Source organism: Neophocaena asiaeorientalis, unplaced genomic scaffold (assembly GCF_003031525.2).
Source record: "Neophocaena asiaeorientalis asiaeorientalis breed wild unplaced genomic scaffold, Neophocaena_asiaeorientalis_V1.1 scaffold258, whole genome shotgun sequence".
NCBI lineage: Eukaryota > Metazoa > Chordata > Mammalia > Artiodactyla > Phocoenidae > Neophocaena > Neophocaena asiaeorientalis.
This window is the reverse complement of record NW_020172591.1, coordinates 4,796,650-4,822,795: the sequence shown is the minus strand read 5'-3', so window position 1 is coordinate 4,822,795 and position 26,146 is coordinate 4,796,650. Positions and strand designations below refer to the sequence as shown.

At 42.8% G+C, this 26,146-nt stretch overlaps 1 protein-coding gene and 1 pseudogene across 4 annotated transcripts in view; both read left to right on the top strand.

The window, feature by feature from the left end:
- The window catches only part of PLEKHM3 (pleckstrin homology domain containing M3), a 192,708-nt gene that overhangs the window by 63,704 nt on the left and 102,858 nt on the right, over positions 1–26,146 (top strand). For all 4 annotated transcript variants that reach the window (XM_024738306.1, XM_024738308.1, XM_024738310.1 and 1 more), the window contains exons 4-5: positions 9,777–9,922; positions 19,469–19,662. In XM_024738306.1, coding sequence (XP_024594074.1) covers positions 9,777–9,922; positions 19,469–19,662 — 340 coding nt within the window. The remainder of the gene's footprint in view (positions 1–9,776; positions 9,923–19,468; positions 19,663–26,146) is intronic.
- LOC112395228 (F-box only protein 7 pseudogene) lies at positions 5,312–6,700 on the top strand (annotated as a pseudogene).

The window sequence follows — 26,146 nt, the reverse complement described above, 5'->3', positions numbered from 1 at the left end:
GAATAATTCTGACGAATCTGGTTGGCAGTAAGGAGCTAACCACAAAAAACGGTGTTGGCCGGTCCCGGAGACAGAGGATGGCGAGGGTCCCAGGGGTTGCGACTAGAAAGGAGGTTGGAGAGTGGTCAGAGACAGGAAGAAGGGGTGTCCCTGCATCTGTTCCATCCAAACATTGTCAAAACGAGACAGATCCGTGAGACCACCAGTGTGCTGCCTGTATTTTCAGTCAGCAGTGATTACCTGACATGATTTTTCTCTTCATTTCTTACTTAAACATAGCACCTCTAGTTCTGTTAATACAACATGCAAATCGAAACTGACTTAGCAATTTAAATATTCATTGTGGGGGAAAAAAACACCTCAGCTAACAACTTGTAGAGTACTTTAAAATTTTAAACCAATTCGTGTTCAGATTATCTTTTTTTAAAGATCTTTCTTTGGTTGCCGTAGTCCTGCAAGTATAATCAAGCAACATGTGATTATACTTGTAGATGACCTCTGTCTTGGACAATTGATGTCTGTTGGTCTCAGTTGCCTCTGTCTGTCTCTCTAGATACAATGTGCCACTGAATAATCCCTGTGTCCAGGCGCAGTGCTCATATTTTACAAGCCTAACATTTGCCATCTTGCTGTAATGAAAGGAAAATTCCTTAATTAGGTACATCCATAACTTCAGAGGAGTTATTTACTTATGTTCTTAAGGACATAGCTGTCCTAGCAACAGCTACAGTCCATTCTACAAGTGCCACGTTAAATTATCCTAAATGTGTATCAGCCACAGTAGGAACAGTTTCCTTCCGAGTGTTACTTATACTTTTTAACGTGTCAGCCATCTGACTGTGTAGCCCAACTTTTTGAGTCAAACTTTTTTTTTTTTTGTGGTACACGGACCTCTCACTGTTGTGGCCTCTCCCATTGCGGAGCACAGGCTCCGGATGCACAGGCTCAGCGGCCGTGGCTCACGGGCCCAGCCGTTCCGTGGCATGTGGGATCTTCCCGGACCGGGGCACAAACCCGTGTCCCCTGCATCAGCAGGCAGACTCTCAACCACTGAGCCACCAGGGAAGCCCTGAGTCAAACTTTTGATCAACAATGAGTGACAGTTTCTCTTTACAATCTCTCACTGCCATGAAAGTCATTTATAGACAAACGTAAAATGAAGCCCACCAGAAGAAAATTCTTTTCTGATGAACAGAAATGAATTTCAGTATAGCTTTGGAAGCAACCAGTCAGTACATTTTAGGACTGTATTTGAGTATGTGTATTCCCTCCCAAACTTGAAGTTTTCATCCCCTGGGAAGAGAATTCCCTACCAGAGGACTTAAAACCTTACAGAGAAAATAATTTTGAAGTATTGCTCTCCAAAGTTGAGACCATATACCAAAGGGACTACCAGCAGTGAGCCATACTAGTCACATAAGCAATTAGAGGTAGAACACAATTGATTTTTCTTGATTTCCTGTTCTCTTCCTTTAGTTCCATTTGAGATGCTTGTGGATACTATTTTCCTTATAACAGACAAAATGCATACTCAGAGGCATTTGTTTTCATGTGTCGATTCTCCAATCCAAATACTTAATGTCTTGGACTTCCCTGGTGGCACAGTGGTTAAGAATCTGCCTGCCAATGCAGGGGACACGGGTTCCATCCCTGGTCTGGGAAGATCCCACGTGCCGCAGAGCAACTAAGCCCTGTGCCACAACTACTGAGCCTGCGCTCTAGAGCCTGCTAGCCACAACTACTGAGCCCACTTGCCGCAACTACTGAAGCCCGCATGCCTAGAGCCCGTGCTCCACAATGAGAAGCCACCACAATGAGAAGCCCAAGCACTGCAATGAAGAGTAGCCCCCGCTCGCCGCAGCTAGAGAAAGCCCGCACACAGCAACAAAGACTCAACACAGCCAAAAATAATTTTAAAAAAAATTAAAATGTCAAATACTTCATGTCTTAATTGATTTTATGACTATGTAGATATCTCCTACTTTATGGGTCACCACCTGGTCCCAAAGATGTAGAGTAACTTGGATGCTTGAGACAGGAGAAAGTTTTGGATCACTTATTTCTAAGTAGGTGTTTCTCAGTGTCCCTCACCCTTGCCCTCTTCCTGTTACAATTATGTAGAATTATGTAGCCTCGGTTCCACCTGTGTTAACTTGTGAACACACGTGTGATCAGTCTCACCTGCCAGCTCCTTCCCCTCCTATAGAGAAGGATGCAAGTCTGGGGCCCAGGTTTGCTTTGCTTCAACTTCCCTTAGTGGATACCAAAGCTACCTTGCAAAAATCGCTTCTGCCCTGTGTCCAACAATCCTTTGTTTAAACACCGTGCCCAGCTTTGTGCTAATCTTAGGCTCGTTAAACAGAATTTTCTGCTATATACCCAATGTGACACCTTATTTTAAAAAGTAGTTATTCAACATTTACTTAATGAGCCAATGGTTACAGACTGTAAGCTAGGAAAGCTAAGTTCTTTATGACTTTCCCCCCTAATTCTTGTAAAACAAGAAGTCATTGAAATCCCCATTTCCATTTTCCTCCATCTTGGAACATCTGATCCCTGGGGCACATGATCAGGCTCCAGGCCTTCAGCCAACGTTTGCCCAGCGCTTCCCACAGCTCACTGTCTCCCACCAGAACGCTGGGTGGGAGGGGGGAGGCAGGGACAGGGCCGTCCCCTTCCCCTCCCATGGCCATTGCTCCTTACCCAGCATGCACAGTAGAAGAGGGATCGAAACTTGCCAGTTTTATTTTGTCTATTTTAACAGAGCAAATGAAAATTTGTCCTCTCACTCTCTTTCTCTTCTTTCCTCTCTTTTATAAAGGCACCTTCTCTTCTATTTGCCCCTGTTCTCTTCTTAGATCATTTCTTCCTTCCAAATACAAAGTCCTGGATTTCCCTTACCAAATGAGGTGGAGGGGGTAGCGTGGCTGGCCACACTTAGGAAGCATTGGGTGCATTCTTTCTCTAGTGAGAGAGAATCACCTGGACGTAGACACAGCTCTTGTTACCTTTCTGTTGTGCCCATGAATTTCCACCTACTGGCCGGGGGAAGGAGGGCTGTAGTTGGGAGCCAGGAAGTAGAGAGAGGTGGTTGGCTTCTCAAGACCTCAACTTCAGTAACATCTCATTGCAGCCAATTGAGCTAACTAGGTACCCTTGTTAGAAGAAAGACTGTACCCTTGTCGAGAATTATGCCAACGTTTCTGCTTCAACCCCCAGCAACATATTCTTTTGGGTGTCTATAGTGAAAGGCCCCTTGGGAAATGGACTGTACAAGCAGCAAATAGGATTTTGGTTAAATGGTGACATTTGTTTCCCAAAGTGTATCAGAAGGGAAGCTAAGCTCTTCAGAGCATGTGTTCATTAAAGATTTGAAGTGGGGTGGAAAGCAATAAAAAAAAAAAAAAAAAAAGGCCAGTGGGTTCTCTTGTGAGATAGTTTTTTGTTCCTATGAATTGAATACACTCTCTGAAAAGTTTCAAAAAGAGACCGAGAAGTATGTTTTTGCTTTGATCCTACATGTGGAGTGTTCCCTACTACAAATGCCTTTTAATTTAGAAACATTGTTGAAAAGTCTGTTTGAAAGTACATGAAAATATAATATGTAAATAAGTTCTAATTAGTTATTTCAATTAATTATTTTTTGTCTCTGCTTTGCAGCTCTATTTTTCTCCTCATAATGTCGCTTGTCAGAGTCCAGCTTTGGCGTCCTCCAAAAAATGTGTTTTTCTAACGGTCATTATTAAGAAAACACATTTTTCCCCCTCTGGTTGAAAACCTCACAATGATTAAGTAAAATCCCAGGTTATGTATCTTTATGGGGAATTGTTTCAGACAGTTTAAGTCCATGATTTGCTAGTAGGATATTAAAGAAAGAAATCTTGCAGTTAATTGAAAGAACGGGTGTCTCTTTCTTCAAATAAATGGTATGTGTTGTTTTTTAGAAAATGAATCTATACCAGGCCACTGACTGGCCTCTAATTTTCTTTCCTGACCATCCTATGTTCTTTCAATGACAAATACATTGGATTTGGAGATTAAAAGTTTTAATTCTTTCTAACTCAAATAAGATGCTTCTCAGTGGGGACAGTGAATGCTCTGGAAAAAATGCCGGTAAAATGAACTGTTGTTTCTACACAGTAAATTTTTGAAAATTGACTAAGAACTTGAAGTGTTGACTTTGGAAGCCTAGAAATTAAACTGTGTGACCAATTATGAACTTTTCACTTAGCAGCCTGCCCACCTGCTGCACTTTACTTAAATAGAATGAGAATTTTAGAGCTTGGAGGGACCTTTGGAGTCACCTAGAAATCAGGGAACAATCCTCAGCTTTTACCCACCACAGTCCCTGGTGGTGGTTGGATGGGTAGAAATGCAGGTTCATGGGCCCTACCCCAGGTTTACAGAATCAAAATCTCTGGGCCCAGGTTGGAGGTGGGGGAGGACTACATCTTTCACAAACATCTCCAGAAAATTCTGATGCTCACTGAATTTGGCAAACCACTGATTTAGGCTAACTCCTTTATTTTGAGGTGAGGAAAGCAGGACTAGGGAGTTTGATGGGTCAGGCTCACCATGTTCCCTAGGAAAGAGCGAGCTTCCTGACTCTAGGCTTGTGCTTGTCTATACACCATGTATCCAAAACACTCCTAAGAATGGGGATAGGTTGAAACCTTCTGGGTCATTAGGACCTATCAAGCTTTAAAACAAAAAAAGGTTCAGTGAGCAAAATCAAGTTTATTTGGGAATAGGAGAAGAATTGCAATTCGGGACATGCAGACTGCTGTGAACCACAGGCAGGTCCGGAGAACAAAGGAGAGGAGCAGTTCTATTACAGAGGAAAGGGGAAGTTGGAAGGAGCTGCTTTGAAGGAAGGTTCATTGGAGGACTGTGAGTATTCAGGGTTGTGGTGGCTTCTCATTGGCTGGGTTGTTGCTGGGCAAGGAGAAAATCTTCCTTCTTCGTGCTAGGCTATGTAAAGGAAGCTGCCACAAGTGGAATGTGCCTGAGACCTCCCCTTTCAGGACTTCCTGCCTCCATTTTGGATGAGGTTTTCCTTTTATTCAGTTTCGTAGAGTGATTTCAGCATCAAGAGTAGGAGAGCATTGTCCTAAATAAGTTATAAAGGTAAAGACACCAAGGACTAGACGTATGAGTTTATGTGCTGCTGCTTCTGTCTCAACTAAAATGGGCATAAGAGGCCGGGCGGCGTGGGGCCCGCGCTCCTGGACTGTGACGCGCAGGTGGGGTGGCAAGTGGGCACTGAGGCTGCAGCTTGCGGCTTCCTGGCTCCCGGAGGTCATGGCCCAGCGTCTCGGGGGCTCCCATCCCCTCCAGGTTCGATACCCGGTTTGCAATTACATTGAACAACAAGGATGCCCTCACTGGAGATGAAGAGACCTTGGCTTCATATGGGATTGTTTCTGGGGACTTGATATGTTTGATTCTTGATGCCTTTGCAGCACCCAACTTACCTTCATCCACAGATTCAGAGCATTCCTCGCTCCAGAATAATGACCAGCCCTCTTTGGCCGCCAGCTCCAGTCAGTCCAGCATGCAGGATGAACAACTGCGTGATTCATTCCAAGGACAGGCACAGCCCAATCTGATGTCTGGAATGATGGCAGTGGGTCAGGGCCTCGTCAAAATTTTGAAGCTGAGTCAATTCCAGATGTTGTGGTTATGGAAGAGGGCACAGGTTTCTATCCCTCAGAACCAATGCTCTGCAGTGAATCGGTGGAAGGGCAAATGCCACATTCATCAGAGACCCTGTATCAGCCAGCTGACTGTTCTAACCCCAGGGATCCCCTGATAGTATCCATACATCTCCTCGTGTTAGAGTCGGGTTACATACCTCAGGGGACTGAAGCCAAAGCTGTGTCCATGCTGGAGAACTGGAGGTCGGGGGGCGTGTATAAGCTGCAGTACACACATCCACACATCCTCTCTGCGAGGGTGGCTCTGCTGCTGTCACCTGTGTGCCTTTGGGAAACCTCATCGTCATAAATGCTACACTAAAAATCAACAATGAGATTAGAAGTGTGAAAAGACTGCAGCTGCTGCCGGCATCTTTTATTTGCAAAGAGGAATCGGGGAAATGTAGCCAAGACATACAAAGATCTTCAGAAGCTCTCTCGCCTCTTCAAGGACCGGCTGGTGTATCCTCTTCTGGCTTTTACCCGACAAGCACTGAACCTAACAGATGTATTTGGGTTGGTAGTCCTCCCATTGGAGCTGAAACTGCAGCTCTTCCGACTTTTGGTTGTTCGTTCTGTCCTCTGTCAGAGGTCGAGACACAGATTGGAAAGAACTGTACAAGAAGAGGCACAAACAAAGAAAAGAAGCTCAGAGAGGGCGGCATGTGATGTTCCTGCCATCGTCACCCCACCCCATTCCATTCTACCCCAACCCCTTGCACCCCAGGCCTTTTCCTCCCAGTTCTCTCCTTCCTCCAGGAATTATTGGTGGTGAATATGATGAAAGACTAACCCTTCCTTATGTTGGGGATCCAATGAATTCACTCATCCCTGAGCCTGGGGAGATACCCAGACACTTCCCTCCATTCAGACCATGTTTTGACCCAATCGGACCCTTTCCAGGACCTAACCCCATCTTGCCAGGGCGAGGTGGCCCCAATGACAGATTTCCCTTAAGACCTAGCAGGGGTCGGCCAACTGACAGCCGGCTGCCATTCATGTGACTGGTTTGTAATCTCACTCTGGAGCTTGTTTTGTCTTTGTTTTTGTTTTAAACTATAGACGTCATCTTGTTGGGGTGCTATCTCTAGTGTTTTCTGATTGTGGTGGTGAGAAATGCACTCACAGAAGCCTTTTGGTAGGTATATTTAAAGCTCCAGGGGTGGTATGGCCCAAAGATTACTGCATGACAGGGTTGGCCTTGGGAATAGTTGGTTCCTGACATCCCCTCTCTGAATTAGCCTCTAGAATGAAGGTTAGACATTGATAACATTCTGCATCAGAATAAAAAAAAATTAAGTGTGAAAAAAATAAAATAAAATGGGCATGAACCCCAGCCATGTTCTCTCAGCCTTCCTCTCTTTTATGAGCCTGGAGACCTGTGCAAAGTAGTGAGAATGTTTAGCTTATTTAGTTGAACCCTCACCATGTTAGGCTTTGGGCCTATGTGCCCGGTTGATATACACATTTGTAGGCTATATGCTTTCTTAAAATGCACATTTGTGGGGGTGGAATAGGGAGGGGGGGAGAGAGATGCAAGAGGGAGGGGATATGGGGATATATGTATATGTACAGCTGATTCACTTTGTTATACAGCAGAAACTAACACACCATTGGAAAGCGATTATACGCCAATAAAGATGTTAAAAAAATGCACATTTGTGTATTTTAATATTGCCTATGTATGCTGCGTCTAGGAGATTATAATAAAGTCATTAAAAGTTACAAAATAATAAACCCAGTAGGACCTACTAAAGCATATATAAACATTCAGCAAATGCTTACTGTTTATTATATCCAAAATGCAAGCAAGCAAAAAACTAAAATAACTTAAATTTATTTTTGCAGTGTTTTATGGTGCGAGTTTCAGCTATAATGATGATCCTGAATTTCTATAAGATCGCGCTCATTTTCTGAATCATTAGGGGAGACTGAATTCTATTCATTGTCACTTCAGTGTTGTCAGTTTCACTGTCCACTAAATTTTGGAAACAGTGTCGCAGTGTCTAAAATGTGTCAAGTTCTACTCAACTCTGTTTCACAGTCCATCTATGAACGTGTCTAATGTGTGTGTAATTCTTAGAAGGGGCAACATATTTGCATAGGGATATTCACCAGAGTAGGCTATTTTCAAGAGGCAGGTGACCAGGTTAGGAGGATCAATTCCAAAATAGCTCTGGGAAGTTAAAATCTCTTTATATGCATGAGAGTGTTTATGTGCCAGATAATATGCAGTTTATCGTCTCTTCAACATAAACATTTATTGCTGGTCTATCATATGTGAAGCGCTACAGTAAGTGCTAAGGATAAAAAATACATCTGAGCAGTTTGTCGTGTGGTCAGGGTTGTACAAGCACGTCAGAAAGCGCAGTGTTTAAGGGGGCGCACGCGCTACGTGCCGCATAAGCAGCGCGGTCAGTGGGCGCAGCACGTGGCATTCCAGTGTTCATAGCCTAGAGATCGTGACAGCACCTCCCACGCCCCACAGAAGCAGCAGGTGGGTTCGGTTCTTCCTTATCCTTCACACGTATCTCAATCCTCAGCCAATCTGAGAAACAGGAGCTTGTTAGGGTTTTGTTGCTACTCAACAGTAAAGAAATAGCTACCCCAGGAAGAAAGGGTATTAAGCTCTGGAAGCATAATTCCGATATATTTACTTCCCGTCCGTCTTGCAATACCTCTCGTATCTAAAAACAATAGGATCTAATTCTCTTTCTGGAGGGTACCCTGTGAAACTGCTGGATGACTGATAGCATTTTATTTGTGATGGAAATGAAAGCGCTAGGAATTTATGATGCTTTCATTCATGGATTCATGGGAATAAGTATCTTCTTAGGCTGACAGTTTGTTAAATAAACATGTTTGAGCTCCTTCTAATGGAAGTGGGCTGCAACACTGGTTATATTATTATGACTATGATTATTAAGAGTAATCGATTTTGTACCCATATTACGAAATAGGCTTCATGCGAGATTTCTTTGATCAGTACAGGTCTTGGTACCCAACCATGAAATGGGCCACGAGGGAGGATTTCGAAAATGAAAGCAGTAGATGAGAAATGTCAGAAAAACGAAGCTGTTTGTATAATCCTGATTATCTGTTCTGAATGTTGTCGTTTGGGTTAATTATGACAGAATTTCTGTTGTCAGTAGAATGTAGTTCCTCCTAGCTAAAGGAAAATAATGGCTTCTTTTTGGCAGGGCCATGATTATTACCAGGTCCCCTGACAGTACCAGGACAGGACTGACAGAATCATGGACTTCCCGGAACATGAAAAGGGCCTTGGCAAGCACTTGCAGGCCATCAGTGATGGGCAGGATTTGGCAAAGTAGAGATCAGAGAAGAGGGCGTCATGAAAGGAGAAATAAATTGTGCCAAGATATGGAGGGTAGAGTAAGCACCCTGTTTATTTGGGGAACAGTGAGGAGAGTCCTCTAACTGCAGCAAAGAGGTTCTGTTCCCACTGGAGAGTTGTAGGAGTAGGTAGTTGGAAAGGAGAAATGGGGACCAATCAAAGGACGCATTCCTTTCATTGATTTTTGTCAGCCAAGGAAGGCTACACATCAGGTTTTAGGATCATTTTAGAATCAGAAGCTTAGAGCCAAACCCAAACGTCATCTCTTACTGGCTGGGTGACCCCAAGACAAAATGCTTAACCTGGCTAAAACCTTAGTTTATTCATCTGTAAAACAGAGCTCATAATATCTTCCTCATAGAGATGCTGCATGGGTTAAGTAAGAACCTGTATGAGTAGCCCCCAGCCAATTGCCTGGTGAAGTAGGGTTTCTGAGGAGGAAGCAAAGAGATGAAAGGGGGTTGGTTGTAGAGAGACTGGTCTCTGGCCGCTGTACACAGAAGAGGTGGAATCAGAAGAGACCAGAAACAGTACCAATGTCAGCAATCCCCGAGGAGCCGAAGGGGTGGGAGCTGCCAGGCTAGGAAAGAGGGGACGTGTATGTACACCTATTCTCTGCGATTTCTTTCCTATCATAGACTTTTGTTTCACTTGAGGATTGTGTAACTTCGTTCTGTGGTGTTAGAAGTACAACAATCACTGACTCTTTCTTTTGCCCTGAACAGGATGCCAGCGATCCATAGGCCTTTCCAATGGGAAAGCCAAGGTGTGCAATTACAGCGGGTGGTATTACTGCAGCAGCTGCCACGTGGACGACAGTTTTCTCATCCCGGCCCGCATAGTCCACAACTGGGATACTTCAAAATATAAGGTAGGTACCGAAACTGGGTTCACTTCATAATAGCGATTTGGGTATTTACATGTTGTCATGTGGATTCTAAAGATAATAAGATAAGAATTTGAGGCAGACCTGATTAAGTAGTCTCATAAAAGCTACAACTTCATGCTCTTTTCCCACTCTATACTTTTTTTTTTAAAATTAATTTATATTTGGCTGCATTGGGTCTTTGTGGCTACGCGTGGCTTTCTCTAGTTGCGGCGAGCAGGGGCTCCTCTTCGTTGCAGGTGCGCAGGCTTCTCACAGCAGTGGCTTCTCTTATTGCAGAGCATGGGCTGTAGGTGCACGGGTTTCAGTAGTTGTGGCACGTGGGCTCAGTAGTTGTGGCTTGCGGGCTCTAGAGCGCAGGCTCAGTAGTTGTGGCGCATGGGGTTAGTTGCTCCGCGGCACGTGGGATCTTCCCGGACCAGGGATTGAACCCATGGCCCCTGCATTGGCAGGCAGATTCTTAACCACTGTGCCACCAGGGAAGGCATTGCGTTATTTCCCTCCCTTCTATGGTTTTAACTACCAGGGCTCATATGCTGATGATTCCTACATTCATCTCCAGCTCTGCTTTTGCTACTGAAAGTGAGATCTGTGGATTTAACTGCCTGATGGCATTTATCTCAACTGTAGTTTTCAACCTGGTAGTCCTCAAGACACGTGAACCAGTTAGCTCCATTGCACAGCATTTCCACCCTTGCATAAACAAGGTAATCGACTTTGGCAAGTCGAAGAATCTAACCCCCACTGGAGTTGTACTCTAGGCTTAGGACTTTTTTCCGGTCCTGGGTCCTGCCACCCAATAAAGAATTCTGTTATCTCATTGGACTAGAAGCTTTCCTGATCCTTCTGCCAGAATATCATCACATCTGCCTTGAACGAACCTTCGATGCAAGGTGCTTCGTACAAAAACAGGCTGTATGATGGGTTTTATACCTCCTTGCTGATAGATGTCTTAGACTTCCTTTCATTGTAACTGTAAGTCACTCGGGAGCAAGGTAGGCAGGGAAGGAACCTGTGGCTGTCACCTACCTGTAATCTTTGAAGTCTGAAATGAACGTGACAATTGTGAGTGGCCAGTTGTCTTGGATCCTTTTCTACATCCCTGGGCAGCTCTGTCTCCTGTTCTACCCAATAATCATCCACATCTTCACTGTCTTCAAGATGCCTCATCCCAGGCCTTCTCAGCATATGACCTTGCCTCCTACTTCAGGGAGAAAATTGAAGCTATGAGATTTGAATACGAATACCTATAAATCTGTCTACATTGGTACCTATCCTTACTGCTTCCAGTCCTGTGTTGGGAAGAAGAAGAGCCTTTTCTCTTGTTTAGAGATCATCCTTCCATGTGTGCTCCAGATGTTTTCACCCATCTCGGGAATCCCTGCTGTTTGTTCCAGAGCTGAGAAAGGCATGTCCTCCTTGGTGAAAGCTCTGATGCTCCCCGCATTCCCCATTTGTGCTTTGCTGGTTCTCCCTGTGCCACCATCACGCATGCGTGGGTTTCTAGACTTGCACTTATTACAGGGGCTAACAGCAGGAGCTTGTTCACCAGGCCTTTGTTCAAATCCTCCCTCCACATCTAATTAGGTGCTTGATTGGCTGGGGCAAATTACTTGAACTTCTGTGAGTCTCCATTTCGTAATCTGTAAAATGAACCCAGCGTACCTGGGTTCAAATTTTAGCTTTCTCATTTACTAGCTGTCTAACCTGGGCAAGTTGTTTAGTCTGTCTGTGTTTCGGTCTCCTCATCTGTAAAATGAGGGCAATAACAGCTCATAAGGTTATCGATGGTTAGATGGGTTCATGCATGCGAACAAAGTACCTCGCGCACGTAAGCATTTGTTCTTACTACACTTCACGTATTTACCTAAAAGAGTTTTGTGGATTGGGATAATATAAGAAAAGCACTCTTCGACTGACTGTGGTAAGTACTTAAAGAATGGAGTGAAGTGATTATTTTCATGATCCTCACATTTATATACCAGCCGGCTGCTTATCTGTCTTCTTACTAAAGGTGAGCTTCCTGGGTGCTGGGGACCTGCCTTAGCACAGTTTCTGGTGCGTAGTAGGTAAGGAGAGCTGTATAGTGAAGCCGGTCCTGTGGGTGCCTCAAACTCAGTACGCCCCAAACTGGCTTCCTCACCCTCACCAGCTGTCTCCCACCCCTCCCTCATTGCACGTGGCTCCACCAGTCCCACCGCAAGTGCTGGGAGACATCCTGGACTCCTCCCTCTGCCACACCAGCCTTACCTAATCAGTTCACAGAAACCCACAGCTGACCTGGAGCTCTGAGGCCCTGCACCCCACTGCACACGCAGCGCCACCACACAATCCCAACCCTCAGCATCACTCACGGGAAAGAATTCAGCCGCCTCCCAGCCGTGCTTCCTGCCTTCAGGTCTTGCCCAACAGTATTTCAGAAAAGTCCCATTTGCCCCAACATTATTTCCAAGAAGTCCCATTCTCACCTTGGGTAAATGTTATACCCTCTCTTAGTCTCTGTTTCTTCACATTTAGAATGGAGATAATAGCAGCGATAGTACCTACTTCACAAGGTCACTGTTTGCTTAAATGAATAATTCACAGAAAGCACCTAGTGCAGTGTCTGGAATGTAATAAGTGCTCAATTAATGCCAGCTTTTACTCTGACTGAACTTAAGATAAATCCAAATCTCTTAGCCCGACAAAAGACTGTTTGTGATCTCTACTCCCAGCCTTTCTAGCCCTTTTATCCACTCCCTCCCCGCCCCCGTGAGTCTCTTCAGGAAGATCACGCTCCTTCCCATTGCCCAGTCCCGCCAGGCTATTTCACACCTCTTGTCTTCCTCTTGCCCTCATTCAAATCCTAAACCCAGCTTAAACTTCATTTCCTTTCCTGATTTTTTCCTTCCCCTCAGCCAGACAGTTATCATTCTCTCCTCTGCATCTTGTACTTGACACTCTGAATATAGGCTATAAATATATTTGCCATGTGTGTATTAGATAAAAACTTACTTAGAGGGAAAGAACACTAGCTGAGTTTGAACAGTTTAGATTAATCTATTTGGAGCAGAACTTTGACAGCTGAGAGGTGTGTAGAAAGCGAGTGAGGCAGCCCCAGCCCTGTGATCGTTGAGGGTTTAGGCTGGTGGCACCTGCCCACAGAATATGTGCCCATCAGTGGAGCTAAAGCAGAAAAGGTGGCACTGAATGAGGAGGTGAAAAACTCAGGAATGGTTTACGAAGCCATGAAATGGAGGAGATTCAGTTCTGTTTGTAGTGATGGCTGAAGGCCACTCAAACCATCAATCTAGCCATCACAGCCACTTGTAGTCTTCCTATAAAGCAGATATTTTTGTGGTGGTGGTCATTCAAGTGACAAGGTTTGATTTTGAGAGGATAGGTAAGTAATAGGGATATTAGGTACCCTCACTTCATCGATGAGGAAAATGTCCTTTGTCAGACCATTCCCTCCCTGGATCTCAGTGGACCAGGGAAGATTTTAAAGCAAGAACAGAGCTGGTCAATTTTATCTGGATCATCTCTCACTGGCATTAAGTAACTATATTCCATTTAGTCCAGTGTCTGTCTGTCTTTGCTCAGATGCCAGGATTTAACTTAATGTTCCTAATTGTGAGGATCAATTCAGACCTATCAGTTTCCAAGACCAGACATCGTTCTGTTAGATCTGCCTGCTCTCCTTAATTGCAAGTACGTGACCGGCTTGAATATCCATTTAAAGAGTGAAAAAATGGTTTTGCAGAACAGACTGAAATCTGTCATCTTAAGCGTTTCCTTGTCTGCCCTCCAGAGTAATAATAATCCTAATTACTTTTAAAGCAGGATTTCGTCTGTTTTCCAGTGTACATCCTGCAGATTGAATTGAGCCCCAGGATTACCTAGCAGCTAAACCCTATCCTCCAATTTTATAGCCATTTTCTAATGAAATTCTCTTTGAAGATAACTTTCCCTCTACCACCACCACCCCAATTCAAAAATATCAAGCATGACAAAGAGGTGGTAAGGAACTCAAACTCAGCCTGAACTCTTCCTAAATTGTGCTTTTAAAAAATATTTTTGTATCCTAGCCTGAATATTCACATTCCATTTAGCTAGGGGTTTTCCATGTTACATAAGCCATTTCCTATCTCTTCATCTTGAGAGGCATTCAAGGAAAACTCTATTGCCCTTGCAGAGCTGGAGAGTAGCTCGCTGATGGGAAAAACCACTTGTTCAGAGTCATTTGGAGATTTTGAGAACAAATTGTAATTAAAGTTAAGATTTCCTGATTCCTTCTCTGTTAGCCCACAGTGCCTGTTTTAATAAGACCAAGAAGTATTATGGTTGGAATTGATCTTATTAAAACTTTTGCCATGATTTTTCATAATAGATGATGGGAAAAAATACTGGAAGGAAACATTATACCAAAGCAATCAGTGGTTATTTTACTGTGGTAAGATTATGGGTGATTTTCTTTTTTCTCTCCTAATCTTTATTCTCCAAACTTTCAGTAATGTGATTACACTATTTTTATTATTTTATAAATTTTAACTGTCACGTAGCTCCATGACAGTTTCCTACTTCAGAAAATATGTACTAGAAATTAACCTTTTTTTAATGCCTCAGAATTATAATTATAAATATGAGTGTTCTACCTCATGATCAATAACTTCAATGTGGTTTAATATGATATATGGGAGGCTATTTTTTCTGTAAGGAAATTGCCTTATACCACTATACTTTTATTCTTCTTTTTTTGAATATAATATACTTTCACATTTTGAGGTTCAAAAATACAAAGGACATATACACATAGATAATCTCCCTCCCTCTTCCTCTCACCCACAGGCAACCAAATTACTCCTTCCAGAAATATTTTACACAAAAATGTCAATTGGCAATACAGTATACATGCTGCTCTTAGAAAATATTCCATTCAGATCATAAAACTCTTCCTTGGGCTTTTTTAAACAGCCATTCCATATATATATATTTTTTAATTTATTTTATTTATTTATTTTTGGCTGCTTTGGGTCTTCGTTGCTGTGCACAGACTTTTCTCCAGTTGCAGGGAGCGGGGGCCACTCCTCGCTGTGGTGGCGGGCCTCCCACTGTGGTGGCCTCTCCTGTTGCGGAGCATGGGCTCTACGCTCGCGGGCCTCAACAGTTGTGAGGCACGCAGGCTTAGTTGCTCCATAGCATGTGGGATCTTCCCAGACCAGGGCTCGGACCCGTGTCCCCTGCATCGGCAGGCGGACTCTCAACCACTGCGCCACCAGGGAAGCCCCCAGCCATTCCATATTACATCATGAATTTAACACACACACACACACACACACACACACACCCCAGTTTATTCAATTTGTCCTTGTTTTGATGGACATTAAGGTTTTTCTAGTCTTTCTATTATAGACAGTGATTCAGTGAATAACTTTATACATCATTTTGAATGTAAGTTTTTCATTTACGAGTGAGACTATCTGTAGATAACTCCCTAGTTGTAGGTATGTACACCTGTGAGTTTGAAGGATGTTGCCAAATTGCTTTCTGTCGAGGTTGTATTCTATACTTTTACCATATCTCTTCTTGCACGTGTCTTTCTTCCCTTAGTACCAGGATGTCAGCTGTCACCTCTTTTGTCACTGTGCTGCCTGTAGCTGTCCTTCCCCTTTTCTACTTTATTAATTCTAAATATGTTGTGAACTTAGAAACAAATAATCAAACTGTTAGAAGTGTGTGGCTCAGAGTCACGGCCAGAGCATTGTAAAGTACTCATTCATCTGTTCAGCAAGTGTTTATTGAACACTTACTGTGCTCACTGGGGACATAGCCTCTGTGTCATGAACTTCTCGTGAGGGAAAAAGACAGTAAACAGATATACAAATAAGTGACTTCTAGATAAATGAAGTGTTACTAGACTTTAGTTTTTGTTTTAAAGACCCACACACCAATGTACTGCCTCCTTAAATTATGTGTTCATCTCCATTGGTAGCCCACTTGTTTTCTATTTGACTGGGGCGGAGGGAAGGACAGAACAGGGACAGGGATCTCCTATTTTAAAGAGTGATGAACAGATAGTTTTTGGTAGAGTTATTAAAAAAATAAAAGGAACTGTGAACATAAACAATGGTAAAAAGCACGGAGTAGTGTATCTCGACATCTGAGTTTTGGCTTGAGTTCTGCCACGAGATGACCACAGATAAGTCACTGAAGTTTTCTGGACTCAGTTTTCTCTTCTATTAAGTATAGGTAATGGTAGAGAAAAATGTCCCTTCCTCCGGTTGGTGAGTGCGACCTAGGCTGACTTTCATTTCCTACTGCCCCCTCCATACAGCCTGCATGACATTAACCAGCTGCCCTGTCTGTAGTCAGATTGGTTGGGAAGTGGCTGGATTAAGCAGGTTTTCTCCAGTACTCCATGTCCCTGGGCTTTAATATGCTAACACGCTGCACTTTGAAGCACCAAGAGAAGAATGTGGCATGTGGCGTAATACTCGTTGGCCCTCAGAACATCTTTTCTGTGTGACTGGTATTCCTTGCCACACAGGTTGAGAAAAAACTGAACTAGATTATCTGTACCCGTTCTTGTTATTCTGAGATTATGTTCTCATCTGTTTTATTCTGATACATTTTCGTCCTTTAACAAAAGCTAAAGTCCTCACCACCGGCACATCCTCCTCCTCTGCAAATTGCTGTCTATGGTCACCACATTGCCTCTGCCCCATTGCTTTATTACCCAGGGCTCTTTTTGTGGGGGAACATACCAGGACACCATTCCGGAACCTCTCAGAGTTACATAAACCTGAACATTTGAGAATTTTGTTTTACAGAAGTAGCTGTCACCAGCATAACAAAAGATGTATTATGTTGAAATCTATACCAACGATGCTTAATGTTAAAATCAAATGACAACATGCTTATTTATAAATACATCTGTGTATCTAGGAGATTTGTCATTACTAGTTTGTGGAAAATTATCACCTGATTGTGCCTTTTCTCCAACTCCTCCTGAGTGTGAGATGGGTAGGAGACCTGTTTCTACCTGGACCTCTTCCGCCTCAACTCTCTTGAGTCATGTTGATGGCAGGGCTGTGGAGAGAGAGCCAGTTCACAAACTGCAACAAAACCACAGTCAGAGACTGAAGTTCTTATAGCTTAAACTATTCTAAGTTAAAAGACCTATGGAAAGAAACTGTTTTATATTAATAATACTAATATCATTAATAAATATTATTTAGTAAAATACTAACAGGCCAATAGATTGGAAAAGTGAACTGTCAACCCTGTAAAAATTGCTTCTGATGTGAATAGAGTAGGATCATGAAAAAGAATGCCAACTTAAACTGTTCACTTTTTTAAAGGAAAGAATAGTGGGCTTATCCCTCTGCACTTATGAGCTAAGTTTTCGTGTCAGAAACAGCACTCAGGCTTTTGATGTTTTTCATAATTTGGTAGGCAAGAGATAGGACAGTAGCTCTTGGTTCCTAGGTAGTGTTATTTGGTGTTCACATGTAACTCATGAAGTATTTCTATTAATAAGAAAGAAACTCGCTCTCACGTAAACTTCGTCACTTAAGAATATCATTGGCTTCCTTCCTTAAGTAACTATATATTTTTTAAAAAGCTTTTTAATTACAGTTGAGTTTGAAAGTAGAATGCTCATATCAGTATGGAGGGTGGTTTTGAACTTAGGACACTGTATCCCCACTCATTTCCTATTTTACAAAAATAGCGTTTCATGCCAAATATTGAGTTCTCTCAAAAATTCCCTCACTGATGTAAGTGGTCGTTTCTCAAAAAATGAGCGTGTGCCTTGCTGCCAAAAACGGCTCAACATGGCGGGAATTTATTTGTTCACATACTCGGGCAGCCAAGGTCACAATATGCTCTGTATTCTTAACACTGGCTAATAACTTTGTGAAGCAGTGCCTTAGACCTTATTGAAACTAGCTCTGTTTTTGTTTTTAGTAATTTCAGTGTATGAATGCTGATGTCAGTAGCTGCCATCCCATTTGTCTCACTGCTTTTACTGTCTCTGTAAAAGACTTTTTTTTTTTTTCCATTTGGGCTTAAGTACCACCTGAAGAGAGAAGCCTTTTAAGGCCTGGGAGACTGGCCAGTGCCCTTTGTCCTTCTGTTCACCTACTAAAAGGTAGCATTGTTAACCTAATTCAGCGGGGCCCTGGCTCAGTATAAACACTGCTCAATAGAGCCAGAAAGACTAATTGAATCGTACAATACATCACTCTTCAGCAACAGTTTCAAGTGGATTGTACTTCATTTTCCAGAACACCATCCATTTTTTTCCCTCATTTAAGATTTTTAAATATAGCAAATATTTAACCACGATAAACAAAATATTTGAACCCAATTCTGTCTTTTCCCGCTGAACTGTGAGCTACATGAGGACAGGGCCCTGCCTGTTGTGGTCTCCAGTATCAGTGAATTGGTATGTAAAGATTCCCCCAAACTACCCACGGGTTATGCATTATTTAAGCTACTCCCTCTGTATCTCAGATGTGTTTCTTCTATTTATTTCTTTGGATGACAATGACATTTTAAAATCAACTTTCATACTCTTGATGATTACTACCAGAAGTGGATATAGAGTTGGATGGATCTATTGGCCAAAGTCAGCCTAAGCTCAGAGCTGTTCTAATAAGAGCAACTCTTTTCTGCTTATGAAAGTGTGTGTTTGAGCCTATTTTCTATGCACATTGTTCTGCATATAATATCCTTTTTTCCCTTTTTTGGGAGAGATCCTTTTATTCCTTTTGAATTTTGTAGTATGTGCGTGGTTTACCTATCTGTTTAAAGTGGCTACTTTATAAAAAGTGTTATAGACTATACATACATATATGTGCACATAGTTTTAGTTTTTAAAGTCAGCATTGTTGTTAAGAATATTAATGGTGCTTTGTGACTACCTAGAGGGGTGGGAGAGGGAGGGTGGGAGGGAGACGCAAGAGGGAGGGGATATGGGGATATATGTATGCCTATAGGTGATTCCCTTTGTCATAAAGCAGAAACCAACACACCATTGTAAAGCAATTATACTCCAATAAAGATGTTAAAAAAAAGTCTTAATGAATTCTTTTTAAATTTTTATTTTGAAATAATTATGGATTCACAGGAAGTTGTATAGATAATATAATACAGAGAGGTCCTGTGTATCTTTCACCTACTTTCCCCACGGGTTATATCTTAAATACCTACAGTACAATTAAAAAAAACAAACAAACAGGAAATTGACATTTAGTATACTGGGTCTGTATAGTTCCGTGTCATTTTATCACGTGTAGATTTGTGCAATCACATGATCAACATACAGAGTTAATGAATTCGTTTCAATGCCCAGGTTACTTTTACCAATTGCGTTTCTGGAAGAGAGAAAGAAAAGCCACACTTTATACTTAGTTACACTATGGGCTTTTTCATTTGGCTGTGTTCAGAAGATGATGTTATTTTGATATTTAAGCTGTGGTTCCTGGTTGGAGGAGGTGTGGAAAGCCAGGTGATTCGCCAGCGCTGATGGAGCAGTTTCTTTTGTAGGTGTCTAAGCAGGCCAAAGAGTTTCTGGAGTACGTGTACGAAGAGCCCCTGATCGACATCCAGCAGGAGAACCCCATGCTGTACGGACACGCCGAGCCGCTGGCCACCGTGGTGCGCCTGCGGCAGCGGCTGAAATCACTGCGAGCCTATTTGTTCAGCTGCCGGGCAGCGGTGGCTGAGGATCTGCGCCGCAGGTAAGAGTCATAAATGTCAGAGGGCGTCGGTTTGTTTTTCTTTTCCCGCCCCGGGAGGGTGGTTAGAGGATCTCCAAGGGCCTTTACAACGTGGAGTGTCTCGAATTCTGTGGCTGTCCCTCCGGGCTCATCTTTGGCTCTTTCCTCCGAGGGCCTCTATCCGGTTGAGCCAAGCACAATGAAAATAATATCTCAGCGTAACTGAAGGCTTTTAACCCATGGATCGAGTTCCCACAATGGTGAAGACCTCTCTTTACCTGTAGGTTAACTTGAGATAAAATTCATTGGAGTGTCTTCACTGATCACTTATGTAGTGTTTTATATTTCCCTCAAGTTCAGTTTGTATTATCATCAGGAAAAAATAAGCATGTTTGAAATATTTCGTGACTTAAAAACATTTTTTCAATGGGAAATTAGTAGGTGGTTATTCAAATCTTATTTTGCAGACAGAAGCGAACTTGGTAAATGATGCAGGCTGTAGAGCTTGAATTAAAATGCATTAAAAAACAACAACAGGCACAAAACATGAAAAGGCCCAGGATTCTGCCTTTTCATGTTACCATTGACATAGGCTGCTTATCCATAGCTTGGTTATCTCAGAGTTTATGGAACACGCAAGTCCATGCCAGGCTCAGATCCTCAACATAAAAGTGAAGTTAAAATGTGCCTGCTCTCGTCAGATTCCTTCTTTTACAGTAGGTTTTATTGGCATTTAAATTCTCCCCCTTGGCATATGTGAACTAGCTTATACTTGAAATAATTGTTGATGGTGTTCATAAGTCCCTAAACATACCTTTTAATTTTTTTTTTTAGTAGAAATTTAAAGGCATACATTAGTCATGATTTTTGGAGGCAAGCCTATGTGAATAAGAACCTTTGGAAAGTGATATCGTTTGCTATTTGAAATCCAATTAAGATCCAAAGAAACTGACAAAACCCCAGGCATCTGAAGAGATGTTTTGAAAAGAACTAAATGTAGATGGTAAGGGATACATAATATCTAGACAAGCTCTCATAAAATAATAATGAAAAGGCAGCTGCCATAAAGCAAAATACTTCTCAGTGGTAGTCATTCTATTACCTAGTTGTTTTTCAGAAAGTGCTAGAAAGTGGTCAGGATTTACTCTTGTAAAGTCTAGGCAAATCTTAATTTTAAAGATCAGGGCTTTGCCTGAAACGCAATAAAATTATGTGTCTCAAACTAATTCACCAACTAAACTAGATACAAGATTTTTAACATTGAAAGTATGTTCTATTACTTTCAGTACCTTTTGGCTTTGCTCAGAGCTGGTTTTTCCTGTGCCTGTATTTTTAAATGCTATTAAAATCTAAACATGGGGGCTTCCCTGGTGGCGTAGTGGTTGAGAGTCCGCCTGCCGATGCAGGGGACGCGGGTTCGTCCCCCCGGTCCGGGAAGATCCCACATGCCGCGGAGCGGCTGGGCCCGTGAGCCATGGCCACTGAGCCTGGGCGTCTGGAGCCTGTGCTCCGCAACGGGAGAGGCCACAACAGTGAGAGGCCCGCGTACAGCAAAAATAAATAAATAAAATCTACACATGGGAATCATGTTAGATACCTTTATGATATAATGTTTTGCTTTGGTTAAATATGTCAGATCTGGGCACACATTTAGAAATTAAATAGCAGATCCTGTCTTCATATGGATGACTAAGAATACCTATGCTGTTCCAGCAGTTTGGTGGTTTACCACCATGTACTGCGCCTTATGGCCAGACCACCAGGAAAGGAATGGAAGTTCTAGAAAAAAAGCATTCCTAGGGCTGTGAGAATGAAAATAGTAGTCTTTTTTTCCTTTTCCTTCATTTCTCTTTCCTGGACTCTTTCCTGGACTTGCTCATGACTGTTATGTAGTGTAGTGCCTGCCACAAGGTGGGTATTCAGTAACTACTGAACGGATGGATGGAAGGAGGGATGCGTGATAGATGGATGTCTGTTACAGTGTCACTTTAGACCACTGAGCAGTGGCTAGTAGCCCAGTTTTGAGGAAGGAGTCATCTTCAAATTCTTCTTTTTCTTACTTCCCCGTGTCACTTAGCACAGTGTTTGACCTATCTGAAACTTTCAGAAATTGTTGAATGAACAAATCAACTAAAGAGCAAACCAAATCAGCCAAAAAAGCATTTCTGTTTCTGGGATAAGTCTCAAATCTTTCCTCTCCTGTTCACTTCCAGTGCACTCCCCTGGTTCAGTCTCAGGACTATTACAGTATCCTTCTAACTTTCTGTCTCACTTGGGTTTCTTTCCTCTCCAGCTGAACCTTCGTATCAGACAAATTATTAAAGCACAAGTATGGAATTAAAGATCTGCCCCAATCTAATCCAGTATATTGTTCTGCTCTCTCAAACACTGCACTTCAAACACAAATAATTATTTAACTCTTCCCTCAGTGCATTCTGTTGTGGGAATTAAATGGGTTTTTGCAAGTGAAGGGCTTACAGTAGTGCTTGTACATAGTAAACACTCTATAGATAACCATTATTATACTGCTTTTTAAAAATTTATTTATTTTATTTTATTTTTGGCTGTGTTGGGTCTTTGTTGCCGCACACGGGCTTTCTCTAGTTGCAGTGCACGGGCTTCTCATTGTGGTGGCTTCTCTTGTTGCGGAGCATGGGCTCTAGGTACGCGGGCCTCAGCAGTTGCAGCATGTGGGCTCAGTAGATGTGGCACACGGGCTCTAGAGCGCAGGCTCAGTAGTTGTGGCTCACGGGCTTAGTTGCTCCACACAGCCTGTGGGATCTTCCCGGACCAGGGCTCCAACCCGTGTCCCCTCCATTGGCAGGTGGATTTTTAACCACTGCACCACCCGGGAAGTCCTAATACTGCTTTCTTATCCTAGACTGTTCTTGTCTCTAGCTTTTAAAATCTTTGTTAAAAGATTCTCCTTAAAAGCTACCCCTGAGGCTCTGTCTACTGGAATCAGGCTCCTTCTGCTACTCACTGTATCAGGAGAGGGGTGAGCAAGAGGAAGTGGGTTGGAGGGCCAGCCGGGCCCAGGGCCTGCAGTTCCTGGGTACGCGGGATGCACTTATCTGAGCGTTTGTTGCATAAAAATAGGTGGAGCAGGGCTTCCCTGGTGGCGCAGTGGTTGAGAGTCCACCTGCCGATGCAGGGGACACGGGTTCGTGCCCCGGTCCGGGAAGATCCCACATGCCACGGAGCGGCTGGGCCCGTGAGCCATGGCCGCTGAGCCTGCACGTCCGGAGCTTGTGCTCCGCAACGGGAGAGGCCACAACAGTGAGAGGCCCGCGTATCGCCAAAAAAAAAAAAAAAAAAAAAAAAAAATAGGAGGAGCAGGAGGCTCCCTAAGAGCAAAGAATGAGACAGTGATTCCTACAGAGCCCTAGAGGAGGTGATTGATTTTTTTTTTAATGTTATTTTAGTTTCTCTATATTTATATACTGTTAACATAATGTTTGGGGTTAGGTTACCATGCTCTCCAACCTGGCACAGAGAAAAGTATACCAGTAGCAAGCAGTACTCCTAACTTTGGGGGAAGGTGGCGAGTTAGAGGGAGGCTAGGAATCATTTTGATTTATTTTGAAATATGACTAGTGAAATATGTCTAAGAGATTTTTCTGGGATGTTCATATTTCTTACAGCTGGGCCATGCTTACTAATTCTACCTTCTTCAGTGTCTATAAAAATAACCATAGCTACAAAGGGGAACCATTGCCCACCTCACATGCTAAAATTCCTGTCACCAAAAGCCATCTCTTGCCTATCAATCAATCATCTTTCACTTTTATATGGAATCTGACTTTTTAAAAACAAAATGAGCCAACAGTACTTTTAGCGATGATAAGCATGTTCAAAAACACTACTTAAGGCTCCCTTTGTTTCACCTGCGGGCACCACATCTCGAGTGGGGTGGTTTAAACAGTGAGAAGCGCCTGCTGGTCACAGCTAGCCATATGTATCCTCGATAGAAGTTAAAAGAGGGAGGAGTTGATGAGCAACAGGGGAACAAAACTAGAGCAAGAGAATCCAGTTCTTATCTAGTCGTAAAAGGCATTCTCTCCCTGCCTGGTTTTTACCTCCATATAAAAGCGGTCATTAATCTCCAGCAAGTAGGCCCAACATGCTGAAGACCTGTCAGCGCCATATAAACAGAATAAAGCAAACTGTTAATACTGCTGTCGTGAGGAAACTGGAAACAGACTGATTAATCGTATTGGCGCTCAACCGCCAGGGAGACCACTTCGGTCGTCGCCTTATTAGGGAAGTCCCAGTTGGCTTTTAGGCCAATCATTACGATGACCGTCCGGTTTGTATCCTCACTGTTTTTGTTATTGTTGTTAAATGAACGCCTTGTTCTTGAACCCATACTGCAATTCTTGACTGGCAGGGGTGATTAGTTTAGAAAAAGTCAGTATCTTCCATGAAATCTAAAATGTTTATAGTGCCGACCATTCACCGTTTCTGAGGACTCCCAGATGGCGAGCGACCCTGCTGGATTGATTCAAGGCCTATTTAACTTTTCAAGAGAGAAATTATTTACAGTGTCCACATGTAAAGGTGCATGAAGTACTCCGTGGAAGATCTTTGCACTGTCAGGACACATCCGGAGCAGCTGCCATTAAGGATGTCTTCAGGAGGGACCCTGAGAAAAGCTGGGAACACAGGAATAGTGGGATACATGTGTAAATCATAGTCACAAAAGGGCACCTCAGGGCCAGATTTGGCCCTCAGACATGTTTTGTTTGGCCTTTCAGGGATGGCCCCCACCAGGTTTTAAAGTTGCAAAATAGTAGCTAACATTTAAATAGGAGTTTTCATGCTCACACAAAATAAAACTCTCTGGTTTCTCTTAAGAAATCAGAAGCTCTGATTACACAAAAGCTTCCCTCACTCCTGGATGCAGCAATCAGCTTTACGTACTGGACTCTGCACTTTCCCATAGTCTCTACCCCTCCTATCTTCTCCCCAAACCCACTGGCATTGGGTACATAATATGTTGCTGCCCTGCTTGTCTTGTCCTCAGCCCATTTCATTTCTTTATGATGGTACCTGGGCCCGTGTGAGATAATTATGATTTAATCAATTAAAAAGTACTTTCCCGTAAATATTGATGTATTATTTGCTCTTTACAACAGCCCTTCAGATGGGTTAGACAGATGGTATTTACAAAGAAGGGAAAGAACTGTGACTCTGAGATGCTGCGTGACTTGCCTGAGGTGACAAAGCTTGTAAGGAGCAGAGTCCACACGTGGAACCAGGTTTTCTGATGCTCAAATTGCTGCTGCTTTCCCCAGTGTATTTGCTGGTGGCCATGACGTCCAGGAGTTTCTAGATTCTTCAGAGGAAGGAACTGCTTTTATATCTCCTGAAGCCTTGATTGAGGTCATCTAGGAGAGTGTGAAGGAGGGCGGGGAGGTGGCAGACAGTAATGTGCCATGAGTGGGAAGGGGCAATTGCTGACACAGGCACTCCTGTGCTCACTGCCAGCGCCAGCCTTGGAGAACAAGGCATGACAATTGGCTTAGCGCTAATGAGTGCATTTTTCTCTAGGTCTGTGTTTACCAAACCTTTTCATTCCATAGACCTGTAAATGTAGAGGTATCTGTAGGGTTGTCTTATCCATGTCTTTTGCTAAAACAAATATCCACCTATTTTTCACCATCATTTCATAAAAGAATGTAGTAATGCTAAAAAAAACAAAAACAAAACAGGCAGACAGCAATGAAACAACTTTTTAAAGTCAAATAGATTTAAAATTCATTCTACTATGCTTTTTCTTTTCTCATTTTGCCTTGGATTGCTAAAAACATCACCAGACCAACACCAGCTGTTGGGACTAGCTTTTCAGAAATCCCGATTTAAGTTAAATGATCTGTTCTGAGTGCTGAAGTGAAATCATCTAGTCCAAAGAAAGACATCAGAGAAATTAATTAGTGGATGCCTGAGTGTTTCCCATTCTCCATCATTAACAAATGATTTGGGGATTGGGTGCCTGGTGAATCCAAATTTCCTATTGTGATATGTATTTAAAACTAGTTTCTCTCCAACACTAGTCGAGGCCAGTAAGCAATATTAACGCCTATCCTTCCAGTTACTTAGAGCACAATTGTGATGCTTCTGGGGGAACAGGTAGTCCTACTTGTTTGCTAAGTTTAGTTCTTGGCTTAGACCATTCTGACCAGCTTGAATTGGGAATCTCTGGACAATACCAAACGTGATTCTTCTACCTTCTAAATCACCTTTTCCTGTCTTTGGTCTCACATTTTATTTGAAATTATAATTATATCCAGAATTAGTTCTCACTGCAATATCAGCTTTACTAAACAGTGAGAAATTTCTATCATAAAAACAGCCATTTTTATTACCATTATTTATCCTGGTGAGTGCCAGAAAAAGATGTGTGTGTGTGTGTGTGTGTGTGTGCGCGCGCGCGTATCCTGTCAGACTCTCCTTGCCTCCTCTTCCTTCAAGCAAAATTTAGCAGCTTGCTTAGCACTTAGGA